Source organism: Onychostruthus taczanowskii, unplaced genomic scaffold (assembly GCF_017590055.1).
Source record: "Onychostruthus taczanowskii isolate IOZ18803 unplaced genomic scaffold, ASM1759005v1 scaffold39, whole genome shotgun sequence".
In the NCBI taxonomy this organism is placed as follows: Eukaryota; Metazoa; Chordata; class Aves; order Passeriformes; family Passeridae; genus Onychostruthus; species Onychostruthus taczanowskii.
Genome location: NW_024501348.1, coordinates 5,205,698 through 5,219,455, shown reverse-complemented (window position 1 = coordinate 5,219,455; position 13,758 = coordinate 5,205,698). Strand labels below are relative to the sequence as shown.

General features: G+C 48.2%; 1 protein-coding gene across 2 annotated transcripts in view; it reads left to right on the top strand.

Annotated features, from left to right (window-relative positions):
* Positions 1-2,362, top strand: part of LOC121340043 (classical arabinogalactan protein 9-like) — a 3,383-nt gene extending 1,021 nt beyond the window's left edge. Inside the window, exons 2-3 of one of the 2 annotated variants that reach the window (XM_041412423.1) lie at positions 1,403-1,695; positions 2,068-2,362. In XM_041412423.1, the coding sequence (XP_041268357.1) occupies positions 1,531-1,695; positions 2,068-2,265 (363 nt within the window). In that variant the 5' untranslated portion in view covers positions 1,403-1,530 and the 3' untranslated portion in view covers positions 2,266-2,362. Of the gene's footprint in view, positions 1-1,402; positions 1,783-2,067 lie in introns of both variants that reach the window. The other variant, XM_041412421.1, reaches the window with a different exon arrangement.
* The last annotated feature ends 11,396 nt before the right edge of the window (positions 2,363-13,758 follow it).

Sequence of the window (13,758 nt, the reverse complement as noted above, 5' to 3'; positions counted from 1 at the left end):
CAGCGCCGCCCCGGCCCCGCCGCCCCTGCCCCGCCGCCCTTCCAGGGGGCCCCGCCGCCGAGCCGGGGGGAGCGCCCCGCCAGGCCCAAAGAGCCCCGCGCCCCCGGCCCGCGGCAGATGCACCCGCAGTGAACGCTACAGGGACACCCCCGCCCCCAGCCGTACCTCCCCCCGAAACGCAGAGGGAAGGGGGGGGGTCCCCTGGAGCGCAGCGTTTCAGCCGGGAAAACCGTTCGACGCTAAAAAAATGACGCTGTGCCCTGTTTTGCTGTAAGGAATTAGGAATTATTGCTGTTACTGTTGCTCTTGGAGATTCATCTCGTTGTTATTCGAGCTCTGGCTGCAGTGAGGTTCCAGCGTAGCATCCACAACGTCCGCTAAACCCAACCCATTAGCGCTGAGGCTGCAATAAAACGAGAATTAAACCGAACCTTGTATGAACATCGTTGCATCCAGCCACAGCAACTTTAGTAATAATCATATTCAGGTGCATAAAATAGTCACGGGGAAAATCCTCTTTCGTATATTTCCAGTGAGTAAAAACTACTAAAGTTTTGGAACCAGATATTATTTTCTTTGCATATCCAGGAAAATGAAAAAGTTTTTTTTTTTTTTTTTTTTTTTTTTTTTTTTTTAATCCTCAGAACGAAATGGAGTGATGTGCTCCCTTAAAAGAAACAGAATAGAAACCCTCCAGCTATAACCAAAAAAAAAAAAAAAAAAAAAAAAAAATCAATGGGGAAAATTTCACTGTTTAGGGGACTAGGATCTCAAACTCTTTCTGTTTTAGGCAACGGAAAGAAGGAAATTCGTGATGTGATTCGCCTGTGTCACAGTCTTGGAGGTCCTGTTCGGGCCGTCGAGTGGCACAGCTGAGATTTCTGATCGTAATCTGAAACGGAAATAGCTGCCATTTAGGAGACGTAACCGTTTCCACTATCGCATTTTACCTACCCGTAAAATGCAAATTTATCGCAAATTTCAATAGCTGTTTCGTCAGAGACTGTGAGGAATGGGCTGATTAATAAATATACCCTAGAGATAAATTATCCCTTCGAATAAGGTTATCAGCGTTAAAATTGTAAAAGTACTTTCCAGACGTGAAAAATTAGGTATGTGACAAAAAGATAATTAATTAAAGGAAAAAATAAAACAGAAACGAAACCGCCGTAGGAGCACTAACTCTTTCCACATTGGAAGAGATGGCAACTTGTCTGAGAAAAATTCGTCACTACGAAAAAAATTGCCCTGCAGTTGCTGCCGCTCTGAATTGATAGGAGAGCAGAAAATGCTTAATGCCTGTCACCGACGAACAGTGCTGTGGAGTTAGTTTATCTTTACATTAAATCTGGGACATATTAACTGTTCCGTGGTCTAAAGTCAGTCTGCTCTGCCTTTCCAGCCGTGATTGAATCTGAAGGAAATCAGATGTGCGAGAGTGATCGAAACGCGCTAAGATAGAGGATCTTGCAGGAGTTTAAGCGCCGTCGCGGTGGAGATGAGATCGATAGAGAGGAAGGAAGGAAGGAAATGGATGCTATCTGTCCGAGGGCGCTCCCGCTGCCTCCTCTCCAGCCCGCCCATCTCCGACGGTACCTTCCGCCGCCCCGCTCCGCGCTCCCGCCGCCCGCGGCCGCCGGGCCACACACGCCACCGCCACCGGTGCGACGGCCCCGGCGAGGCCCGCGGCAGCAGGTACCGACCTCCGCCGCCGCGGCCCGGGAGGGGCGCGGAGGAGCGCGGGAGGAGGAGGAGGGCGAGCTCGGTGGCGGCGCGGCCCGGGTGAGAGCGACGGGGGGCGCGGGGGCTTTAGGGCGAGGCTGAGCTACTGCGGAAACTCGGCGCGGGCGCGGAGTGCGGGGCCGGCCCCGAGCGGCCGCCGGGACCTGCCGGCCTAGGGGCGAGCTGCTCCGCTCCTCCGCCGGGCTCTCCGCGGAGCAGCGCCGGCTGCAGCGCGCACGCAGGGACGGGGACGAAGCGGCGGTGGTGCCGCGGAGGTCCCGTAGAAGCCTCTGGGCACGGGGTTGTTGATCCTGCCCGTTTTTTTACTCTTTTCCCTCCCTCTAGAGCCAGCCGCCGCGAGTTCCCGCCGAGGAGACCCTGACCCCTTGCTCCGCACCGCTCCGCACCCCTCCGCGCCGCACAGCGGGGTGCGCGCAGCCTGCCCGCTCTACGGCGGATGGACAGATCGCCCGGATCGTTTTTATTTTTAGACGAATGCCCCTTGTTGTTGATTTTTTTTTACTCCCCCCTAAATTTCTGTAGGTTGCTATGTGGCATGTTGTTTTCATTTCTTGACTTTTTGAAATAACTATTTGGATTTAAATTTATCGAACAACCTGTTATCCATATGTCTGTCCGATTAATTTTTTATGGGATGATGAAAGAGAGAAGAATCTATATATATATATAGTGATCTGCTAATGGAATAATATATATATCCAAAACACCTTTCTGGGGTTACTTTTATTTCCGGACTTTAAAATGCAGTCTGAGTTTTTAGGCAATTGGTGAGGCAATGCTTATTTGATGTAGGAGAGTCACATATTTAGACTTCAGTGGAAAAAAAATGTATTGTTTTCTACCAGAAAGATATTCTCCTGTCCTCTCCTCAAAATCTTGAGGGGCAGTTACAGGAAGGTTATGGCCATGATCTGCCATTCACAGTGGGATTTTTGCAAATCTTTTCGAACATTGAAGCCGGACACAACCAGAAAGTAAAATATCCACAGGGTCCTTTTCCCTTCAAAGACATGATTTTCTGTAAGTACCCAGCAGGGATCCATAGAAGCGGTCACTAAGGAAAACAGATTTATATCATTAGCCTCTTCTTCCCTCCGCCCCCAAGTGAGCCTAATCGCTTCACCCTAAGGAGACCTGGCGTGTAAAACTGACAGCAAGGAGCTGACGGCGGCTAGTTAGTCAAACATTATCAACCCCAGAAAAAATTATAGGCGCAAGTTAGAAAGTAGCCTGTAAACCCTTTTCTGTACATCCCAAGTGCACCTTCACCCTCGTCCCTCTCCCTTGCCCTTGCTTGGGGCTAAGCGTGTGTTTGAGGACCAATTAGCACTTCCAGCTCTTCTATAGTGGGGTGAACAGCAAGCCTAGAGCGACTGTCCCAGCAATACAGATGACCCTCAAAAGGGTTGAGAGGAGGTTAAGAATGGCTTAAATTTAAAAGAGGCAGAAAAGTCCCCTGGAGCCCCCACGTCCCTCTCCACCGGGGATCCTCCGGCCGGGCTGCTTTCCCCGCTGCCAGGTGGACTGCAGCCCGAAGAAAGAGGTGGCACTAGGGAGCCGGCAGGAACAGTCGTCCGGAGCTGCGGCGGGGCTCTTTATTTGTTTCCGATGAGAACGGCCCTGCTCCCGCTTGTGTGTGTCACCTTCCTCGGGCGCAAAACGAGCGCTGCTCACAGCGCGGGGCGCAGGCGATCCCGGCTGATCCCACTCCGGGCCCAGGCTCGCGGTGCCCCGGCGGCCGTGAGCCACACCCTGATATTCGTGCCGGGGTCTGTCCCGAGCACACCGCCTCGCACGCCCGCCCGACGGGCTTTAGCTTTGCGGCCGAGCCGGAACGAGAGGGAGCCGGGTCGGTTTCCCAACACTTGAGACTCCCCCGGTTCAAACTACATAACTCGACTAACGGGTCCCAAAACGAGCGGATGACGAGGCCGCTCTCTATCCAGCCTCCAGGACCACAGAGCATGCAGCATCCCGTTCGGTGCTCCTAGCTCAGGAACCGAGAAAAGGGAACAAGGCTGGGGAAGAGAGGGGAAGCCCCCCGCGCTTTCATCGCGCACAGAGCTCTTTGTCGCCTGGAGTAACCCAGCTTTAGCCTGAACCACGGGGAGCCTCGTTGCGGTTGTCGCCGGTCGCGCCGAAGCCAAGCCCAACCTGCCAGGAGCGTGGCCACGGCGGCCCTCAAACAGCCGCCGCGAGTGAGGTTTGGGGAGGGCTCATAGATACGGCGTGGCAAGTTTTGTTCCCGCTTCAGCACCGCGGGACGGCCGCGCACCGAAGGAGGCGAACGGGTCCGGGCCAGCCCGCCGTAGCCGCCGACGGGGCGCGCGGTCCGCCGGCCGGCGGGGGTCATCCCCCGCGCGGTGGGCACCGGCCTTTCCCCGGCACAGCCGTCCTCACCGGGCGCTATCCCCCGCAGCCTCAGGTCTCGTTTCAAAACCTGGGGGGAAAAAATAGTCGCTCCCCTGCTGCTGTGTATAAATAAGACCAGCGTACGGAAATAAACGCTCAGCCAACCGACCGGCTTTCCGGACGGATGAAAATGCTGAGGAACGACATTAAAGCATTGAAAACACAGTTTAAAGGCATCCGTGTTAAAATTATAAGCATTCTGGTGATTGCGTTTTATAGCGCTTCTATTGCTGTCTTAATTCCTAATTGCACAGCCACGAGTATGAATAGTTTTGAAGGAAATCTCCAGCCTTTAATACGCCGCTCCCACTTATATTTATTGCTCGTTTCAGACAAACGATTTTAAAAAATAGCCTTTTCATTACTTCAGTCACAAAATAAGCATTTACAAACGCTAAATGAGGGTTGAAGAAACCTCTGGCTTTACATTTTTATTGCTTTCTTATAAATTTAACTCATATTTTCATTATTGTCTCAGGAAAAAAAAATGAAAACGTGCATGGAATAAAATTAAATCAGGTAGCTTTAAATCACTGTAGTTTGGGATAGAGTCACTAATTGGAAATATTTATGTTTGCGAAGCTGGGATTTCAGCAGTAAAAAGATACGGTATATCCCCTTCTTATCATAATGTGGGTCTACGAGAACATTTATATCATAGCACTGTAAGAAATGATGTGTAGTTAAACAACATATTTTAAGCAGGGTTTGTGTCTTTTTATGGCAACCCTCGATCTTTAGTCAGGGCTAGTTCTCATGTTACATGAAATGTACTTTAAGAAGTACTACCTGCTCCAGCTGTCCAGGAAAAACTGAATTATGGAACTAGGAAACATATGGCAGTTGCATATTGCACGAGTAAGGTACATATGAAAGTTATAAATTTCTTTTTTAAGTAACCATTGTAAACGCATTTTTATAGGTTTCACAGTATGTATTACATCTGTAATTTTAATTTTTGCAATATACCTTTTTAAAGATATCTATGTTTTCTGTACTATGGGGGAGGAAATGCAAAGCGACGTTTACACGTTAAAAAAAAAATGCTGCATGCAAAACAAACAAGACAGGTAAATAAACGGGGAAGCGGAGCTTCCTCACAATGGAAAGGACACTATGCCATCTATTGGCAAAGCAGTTATTTACAAAGCCAAGGGTACCCTAGCGAGTATTTTCTGTTCTTTCAATGTTGTGGAATGTCCCAGTTGTAGCTTTCGTGTATTGTAACAAATATATAAAGACATGTCTACGGAGGTCAAGGGAATTTAAAAAAAAAAAAAATTAAAAATGAGAAGAAGGAAAAAAGAAAAAAAAAAGGAAGAAAGCAAGACAGTTCGTGAATTTATACCTCACAAATTAGGTCATTAACTCACAAGGGATTTTGCAGCTAATTTCGAACTCCCTTCTTGGAGCGCCCGAGTAGGAGAGATTTAACTTTTTCGATTGTTTTATTACTGAACCGTGTCAAAGAAGACTTTTTGTTTGTTTGTTTGTTTGTTTTTTTCTTGTCTTGTTTTTCCCCCTGTGTTTTCAATGCAAGGTTACCTAAGGACTTTATGGCCCCGAAACCGCCCGGCAGGCTCTTCGGAAGCTGACCTTACGGTCTCTGCTCAGTCCGGGCACTATGCGGGTGTGACTGCAGGATCGGGCCTCCTTTTCCGCGCCTCGCAGGGCTCCCCCCAAAGGCGAGCCTGACCTGCGAGGGGCTCTAAGGCTCTGCCGGGCACGGGCGGGAGCAGCGGCGGGGCAGGAGGTGCGCGGAGCAGCCCCCGCCCTGCGGATCCCGCGGGCAGCGCTTGTGCTCGGCGACGGAAAAGCTTATCCCGCAGGAGAGAGCTGCTAGTGCTTTTCCTGTTTCCAGGAAGGCGAGGGAGAAGATATTTTCTCCATCAGATATAAATAAACCGAAATAATCGGACAGATGTGAAGGGAAGAGTCAATTTTTCCTGTTCCAAGCGTAGACCAATTTCTGAACGAAAGTCCCTGTCTCTCCTTCTTGAACTGGCTTTCTTCCTTTTTCCCTCACTTGCTAAGGACTCGACTTTTTCCCTGCCATGACTAGCCCACTACTGTTCGGTGGGAAACGCGAGAGCCCTTTGTTTTTACTTTCAGCGTTGTGATCTCTCTTTCCCTGAGCCGCAGAACGCAGTTTGGCCCTTCTCTCCTAGATGTGTGAGTCGGGGGGCGGGCGGGGAGAGAGAAATTCCTGGGAGCACCTGTATTTCTCAGCTCGAAAGGTTAATCCTTCTCCACACAGCAAAAGAAAAAAAAAAATCCCTAAAATAAAAAAAAAAAAAAAAAAAAAAAAAAAAAAAAAAAAAAAAAAAAAGACACAATCCCCTCCGTCTAAATCCAGACCCCAGAGGACAGGGAAATATAAAATCCAGACCCTGCACTCATATCCTTTTACTGCTCTTCTCGGTGTGAACGTGTGAGTAGATGGTGTTTTACAAAGTTGTCTGAATTTCATGAAAGGCCGTCCCTGTGTTTATATGCGAGGGGAATTGCACTGTCTCGCTGAGTGAAGCGCACCTTCGCCGATTGCTCTTTACCCGAGCAGAGGGACTCGGCGCTGGGAGCCCGAAGGCTTCGCCTCGCAGCCTCACGCCCGGATTTTCGGATCAGCCCCGCGCGTCTCTGGCTGCCGAGGGAGCGCAGACACGCTCATTCTGGGGGCAGCACTCGCTTTCTGCCTTTTTTCCCCCTCCCTTGCAAACGTCCCTGAAGCCCCGGCGAGCCTTGGGCTGGCGGCGGCCCACGTCTGGGGACGGTGATGGGATGGGGACACCACGCACTCCGGGACCCTCCGCCGGTCCCCGCAGTCCCGTGTCCGTACTGGAACATCACCACGGTCTGCAGCCGCCCTCCCTCCGTTCCTCCTGCTCGCTTTTTGGGGTCAGTCTGCCTGGGAACGGGGTCGGCGCTCCCCGGCGCCCGGCCTGGATGGGGACACCAAAGAAGCGGCGAACGAGAGCGTTTTTGGGGAGCCGGCGGAGAAAGATGCAGGCGGGTAGGCTGTAGGGTTAGAAAGGCATCTATGAAGGAAAAAACTGAGCTCCATATGGGCAGCGATTTTTGAAGAAAGCATCAAACACGCTTCTCTGCCGTGCAGCCCACGCACGCCGGCTCCCCACGCCGCGCCGCCCGCTGCAGCGAGGTGCCGGCCGAGCCCCTGAGCATGGCCCGATTCAGCCTGTCACCTGAATGAAGGGATTTGGCTGGTCAAAATTGAATTCCTCTGCAATCAGTCAGACCGAAATGCTTTCAGAGTAACATCCAGGAGATCATTTCCCCCGAGTCACCTATCAAGTGTCGCATACAAGATATATTTTAAAAATATATTGGGTTTTTTCGATGATGAGCTGAAAAGGAGATAGTTATTAAAACTGTGCGAGCACTCTGCTCGTAATTACGCAGGAAGCGGGGCGAGAACGCGGCACTAGTGGGGGACTCAAGAAAAGCGGGGCTTTAAAATCGCTATCCTTTAAAGTTTGCTTGGGTAAAGTCCCTTGTCGCCTTTTTAGCAACAAACAAATGCCTGTGTGTATATCCAGTCACATATACATAGTAATATAAATCTATATGTATGTCCAAACATATATGCGCACATACATGTACATCAATTGCTCTATTCTGTATTTAATATAGACATGCCTTGCGGTCCAGATTCTTTGTCATTCATGTCTGTAGATAAATTAAATTATTTCCTTTAGTGTTTTCTTCTTTCACTCTATTCTTTCTTTCTTCTTTTTCCTCATTTTTCCCCCTTCCTTTCTCCTTCTTTCCCTTTTCTCAGTGGAAAGTGCACAGTAAGTGTGAAATATACATCATCGCCAGAGGAATTTGTCTTGAAAAGTCCTCTCAGCCCCCTGGTGTTCAAAGACTAAAGGATGATTATTGATTATTGCACTAGATCAGAGCCCGCATTAAACTCCAGGGGAACGAAATGGACCGGCTGTGAGGGCTGTGAGCTGGTACCCGCGGCTCTCCGGGGCCGGGGCTCCGCGGGGCCGCCGCGCTCCGCACCCGCGCAGGACGGGACGAGCCGCGGAGCCGCCAAAGGGCTCAGAGCCCCTTGGGCACGGCCCGTGCCGCCTGCGCGCCCGCGGAACCCCGCGCAGCCGCTGCGCCCGCCCCAGCCCCGCGCTCGCCGTTTCCTCCCGAGCAGGTCCGGCAGCACAGCGCCCGTGGTGCGCGGCTGCACCGCCCGTGCTCAGGCTGGAGACCGGACGGCAGAGACAGGCCTGAGATGTGTGAGTGTGTGCGTACAGATGCGCACACACGCATCAAGGGGGCTTCCGCTGGCTGCAAGAGGCCATGTGTTTAGAACGATGAGCTCTTGGGGATGCTTAGCTGTTCTTACCACACTCATGTGCCCTGAGAGCCATTACCTGTTCCATCGAAAGTTTCACTGAAGGGGCTGAAGGGGATGCTGAGGTGTGGGGCGAGAAATCCACTGGCGGGAGAGCACAGCGGAGCCAGGGTGTGGTGCAGGACGGAGTGAACACCTCAGCATCCCACGGCAAGCGTCCCAGTCCAGGGGGTGTGAGGGGGTACACCACATCCCTCCCCGCTGCCTGACCACAACTGCGTGGGTGACTGTGGTTCTCCCGGGGCTGTACTCCCTGGCCTTTACTGCCCGAGATGCTGCATGGGCGCAAACATCCCCCTGTGCCTTGGGAAGTGTGAGGGATTAACTGGCAACTGCAAGCTCTCCAGAGCCACTGCTTCTTTGCCCAATGAAAAACAGAGAGAGCATCTTTTGTCCATACAAATTGACCAGCAGTGAGAAAAGATAATGCTGAACGTGCTCCATTCATCTGGAGAGTGATGGTGCTGTTTAGGGAGGGGTGTTGTGGACAGCAAATAAAAGAGGAGCTTTGGAAAGCACCGTGACCTTGAGCTTTAGTTTACAGCAAATTTTGTCTTGTATATAAACAGAAGATTAAGTATATTGTGAAAAACTTAAAAATGCATTTTAAATTTTATTATTTTTCTCTTTTTTTTGGGCTGCAGACACTTGAATTCATGACAATCAAGAGGATTTTCTATATGAATAAGAACATCAACAACCCCATTGTGTCCTATCACAGTATCCTGGTATTTCTATGTCCTCTCTGAGGTTCACTTTGAAGCTTGGAGGAATGTGATCTGGGAATTAGGTTTTGGACCATTTTGTTTCCATTTTGCAAATGCAAAGATGCTACAGTGAAACACACAGTGGTTTCTATTTCTTCCTCTCTGTAGGCATGTTTAACTCTCATTGACACTGATGTGAGTTATGCACATGTCTAAAGAGGAGAAGGGAGTCTTAGATCTTTTTCTCATCGTTTACATGAGATCAAAAGAAATCAAATAGAGTTAATGAAGGGCCAGATGGTGCTTTATTTGTGCTCTGGAAGAGCACAGTAGAAGAGAATAGGAAGGAATATCTGTAGTTTAACCTGGCAAAGAAGAGGAAAACTTACTATCTCATTTAATGGGCACTGAAGCAAGTATGCCATATCTTCAGAAGTGGGAAAGGTTTGCTTGTTTTCTCTCCCTCAGTAGATTTTGGATGCAGGGCTAGGGTTGTTTTTGGAAGGCACTGATTGAAGGGATTCCAGACTCTGAAATCATTCTCATTTTGTCTTTTTTGGAAACACAAATTTCTTCGGACTGGGTAATTCTTCAGGTTTTGCTTTTAAGCTGTAGGATATGGGTGCTTCTCTAATCCATGGAAAATGTGTAATCTAAGCTGCTATGAGGAGGCAGGGCTGCAGAAGTAGAAGAGCCTTTGATTTGGATCCTCACTGTGAGCAAGAGTTTGGCAGGAGAGACACAGGATGCAGTAAACTTTACCAACTGTGCACACAGAGCAGCTCATATTCCAGAGGATGCAGACAGGGCCAGGGCCATCCTGTGCTGTGCCTCTGTGCCATCTCACAGCCCTTGCACCTGGCTGGTGGGTTCATAGCTCAAGCTGCCCCCAGGACCTTGTGGGAGGAGATTGGAGCACTGGGCATAGCTAATGACAAATTACTTTTACCCTCACTGATGGTAGGATTATCTGAAAAGAGATGAAAAGCTTGTTCCCTCTGTAGACCTTACATTGATCCTGGCAGGCTCTTTTGGTATAGAATACCCCAAAGGGTTCTAATTAGTAAATGTGAAGGAAAACAGAAAGTTTACAGAGGATTACCCCTGCCTGTGATGATCTTGTAGGGATGAGTCTGTGGGGGCAGTAGAGGCCATCTTATTACTTGTTCTCTGTATATCCCATCACGTTTTAATGCATGTCACACCTATTTGAGGATAACTTAGCACCAGGCCACAGATTTCCCAATAGCTTGATGTCATGTGTTGACCTTGCATGATAGTGTAATGCCAGTTGACCATAAAAAAGGGTCACTTTTGTGTTGTTCCCCAAGGCTGCTTTTGTTGACAAAGTAGCTCCCTGGATTTGGATGTCTTTGCAGTTGAACTGAAGGTCTGGAGGCTTTCCTGTTTGAAAAGCAATGGGAAGAGATGCAACTAACATCTGTACGTTTGTTTAAGGATGCCAGAAGTTTTTTGTGTTTATGCTTTCTTCTCAGAAAATTGTATCAAAAGTACTTTAATAGCAGTACAGCCACATCTACTCTTTGCCCCCTGGTACAAACCTAACATTACAGCTGCAGCTGACATTATTTCCACCTGCTTTAAATGTGTTCATGTGCCTCTAATCCTGTGTGCAGCTTCACATTTGTACCCATTTCCTGTATTTTATAGGCACATGTGGTATGTCGAGGTTTGGAAATGTAAGCCCTCATTTTGTGCTGCTAGTTTTCTAACATTCATTTTCCCTGGCTGTACTCCTTGCTTAAAAAAAAAAAAAATCCAAAAAATCCAAACCAAACCAAACCAAACCAAACAAACAAAAATCCCAAAAATATAACAAAACAAAAAACACCAAACCAAAACCAATTATTTTTTCCCTGTTGAAGTTTAAACAAGACTTTTAGAACTGCCTGGCTAGTTTATATATCTAGCACTTTTATTGAGTGAGTGTGCAGTAATTTGGTAGGTTTACTAAGTAACTTGACAGTTAATGGGATACATCTGCAACAGATTCCAAAATAACTGGCTGCTTAGAAATATGGAAAAGACTAGAATTTTCACTCTTTTCTGTCCTTGTAAGAAATTCCTATCTGCTCCAGCTCCACAGAAGTCAAGATTCCATTAAAGATCCATGTACGCCAAGAGCTGCTACCAACAATAATAAAACTAATTAGAGCTGACTCTTCCAAACTTTCTATTATATTAGAAAAATATTATGGATTTTAATCTAAAGCATTTAAGAAGCTAAATTAAAAACACACAAAACCATGCACACACCTGGAGCTGCACGGTGGCTTTATGAGGCTTGAGAGCATAAAAAAACCCCTCAGCCATGAAAGAAAGAGCCCAGACTTCATTTTCCACAGACAGATCGGCTGCTTCGCATCAGTGACCCGTACCTGTGTGCGTATTTGCTCCCGTGCACAGAAGTACAGCAACATCAGCAATCCTTCAGCTGCTGCACCATGGCCCAGAAGGGCTGGGAACATTCTGGTCTTAGGGAGTGTAGACTCAGTCAATTGGGGATGGAAATCTCTAAGAGGAAAACCCTAACAAGCAATCCCATATCCCTGGGAACATTTCTGTATTTCCTAAACTGACTTCTGCATGACACAACAGCCGAAAGCTAGTCCACCCATTACAGTAAGGTTAATTTTTAGGGACAGCCTGCACTTCAGGGAAGCCCATGGTGGTGTGAATACATATGAATGGACAGAATGGGGGAGGAAAAACAGACATTCATGCTGGAGATACAAAGTTTGAGTGGATGCATCTAGTGTCCCGTGGTTCCAGAGGGAATAAAGAAAAGGAAAAAGATGAAGGAAGCTGAGCAGAGCACTCCTGTGCCTGGGTAATTTTCCCTGTGAGGGGCTTAGTTGATCTAATATCTTCACTGCAGCTTCATTAACTTTAATTTGCAAAATTTTAGATAGCTTCGGATAGGTGTTTCATGGTAACAAAGACAAAGAGTGTTGGTAAAGAGCTGAAATGTCCCAATTCCCTTAATGACAGTGATGTATCTGGACTTGCAATGTGTGCATCGCTTTTCACTTCTTGGGGTTTAAAAGTTGGTAAAAGGAAGAGCCACCTCAGATTCCTTCTGCAATTTGTGAACAAATTTTCTATACTGCTTTGCCAAATGTTGTTTAAAGCCCTGACATGTGTCTATTCATTAGAAGTCAACAGAAGGATAGGAACATAGTGCTAATGTTTATGTTTCAGTTAAGGAATTCATTTATGTTGCCTCACTTAAAAATATTCTCCTCACAGAAAATATAAGTCCAAAGTTGATTTATCAGGTTTAAATTTAAGAAAACTATATTGTCAGAACAACCACACATTCCTTTTTGCACCACTTTTGAAATCTGTTTCCTATTACCATCTCTGCATCAGACAAATACAACCAAGTTATTTACAGGCTGTGAAAGATACTAAATCTTTTCTGAGTAATATTACACTGGATCACAAATTCTCACTTTTAATAATAATTGACAACAAACTAAAGGGAAGGATATTCACAATTAGTAACAACAGCACATAATGCTTTCCCAGTGCCTTGTATCTCCAAGACCCAATGCAGACGTAAGCTGCTGAAGTCTCATTAACATTTACTTTGGAAGGATGTTAAGTATTGTTATCTCCTGTTTACAGATGGTGAAAGAGGCTCAGTAGGATTGTGACTTGCCTAAAAAAACTTAGAACAGTTTAATTGCAGAAGCCAGACCAGAACTCTCAAGCTCTTGGCTCCTACTTGTGTGAGAGAGCAAAACACAGTTTTAAGAGCATCCTGTGACTTAGGAACCCCAGTTCCAGCACACACCAGGGCTTGAGCGGCGCTGGGGCAGCGCAGCTCCTCAGGGGCGCTTTGGGCTCCCAGCTCCCATTAACTTGGAGTGATTTTGGAGCTCTTGAAAACTCCTTTCAGTCCGTGGAGGGAAATGCACAACACCTGTGATTCATAGAAGCGGCGCATGGAGAGGCAGGGAAGAGGCTGGGAGCGACAGCCAGCTCCACGTGCAGCTCAGCCGCGATTCAGAAGCTGGAGGACCGAGTGCTGAGCCTGTGCTCCAGGGCTGAGGAGCCGGGGGAGCCGGCAGCAGTGCTGCCAGCTCTTCTCACTGACATGATTTTCTCGGGAGCAGAGCCAGGAAAGATCTAAAGACAGAAATCCAGCCCTCTAATAAATTTCAGCTTTGCCTTTGGGAGCAAGCCCTCCTTGCCTGGCCCCTTGTGTCTTGCCCCTACACCTTCAGGAGAAGGGAGCAGCTCAGGTGGATGCACATCCCAGGGCTTTCTTCCTGGCCAGCCCCTGCTGCCATGCTGAGAATGGGAAAACTGGGAGCAGGAGGATGGGCAGAGAGCAGTGGAAATCCCTGCAGAAGCAGATGTACCAGCAATGTATTTGTGTATGTGTGATGGGAATGCAAGAGTGAGGAAGCACAGCAGCTAGGGAAGCAGCCCCTCGGGGCTGGAAATGCAAAGTCAGATAGAGCTGGGCAGCAGGGGCAGGCAGGGGGCAGATCT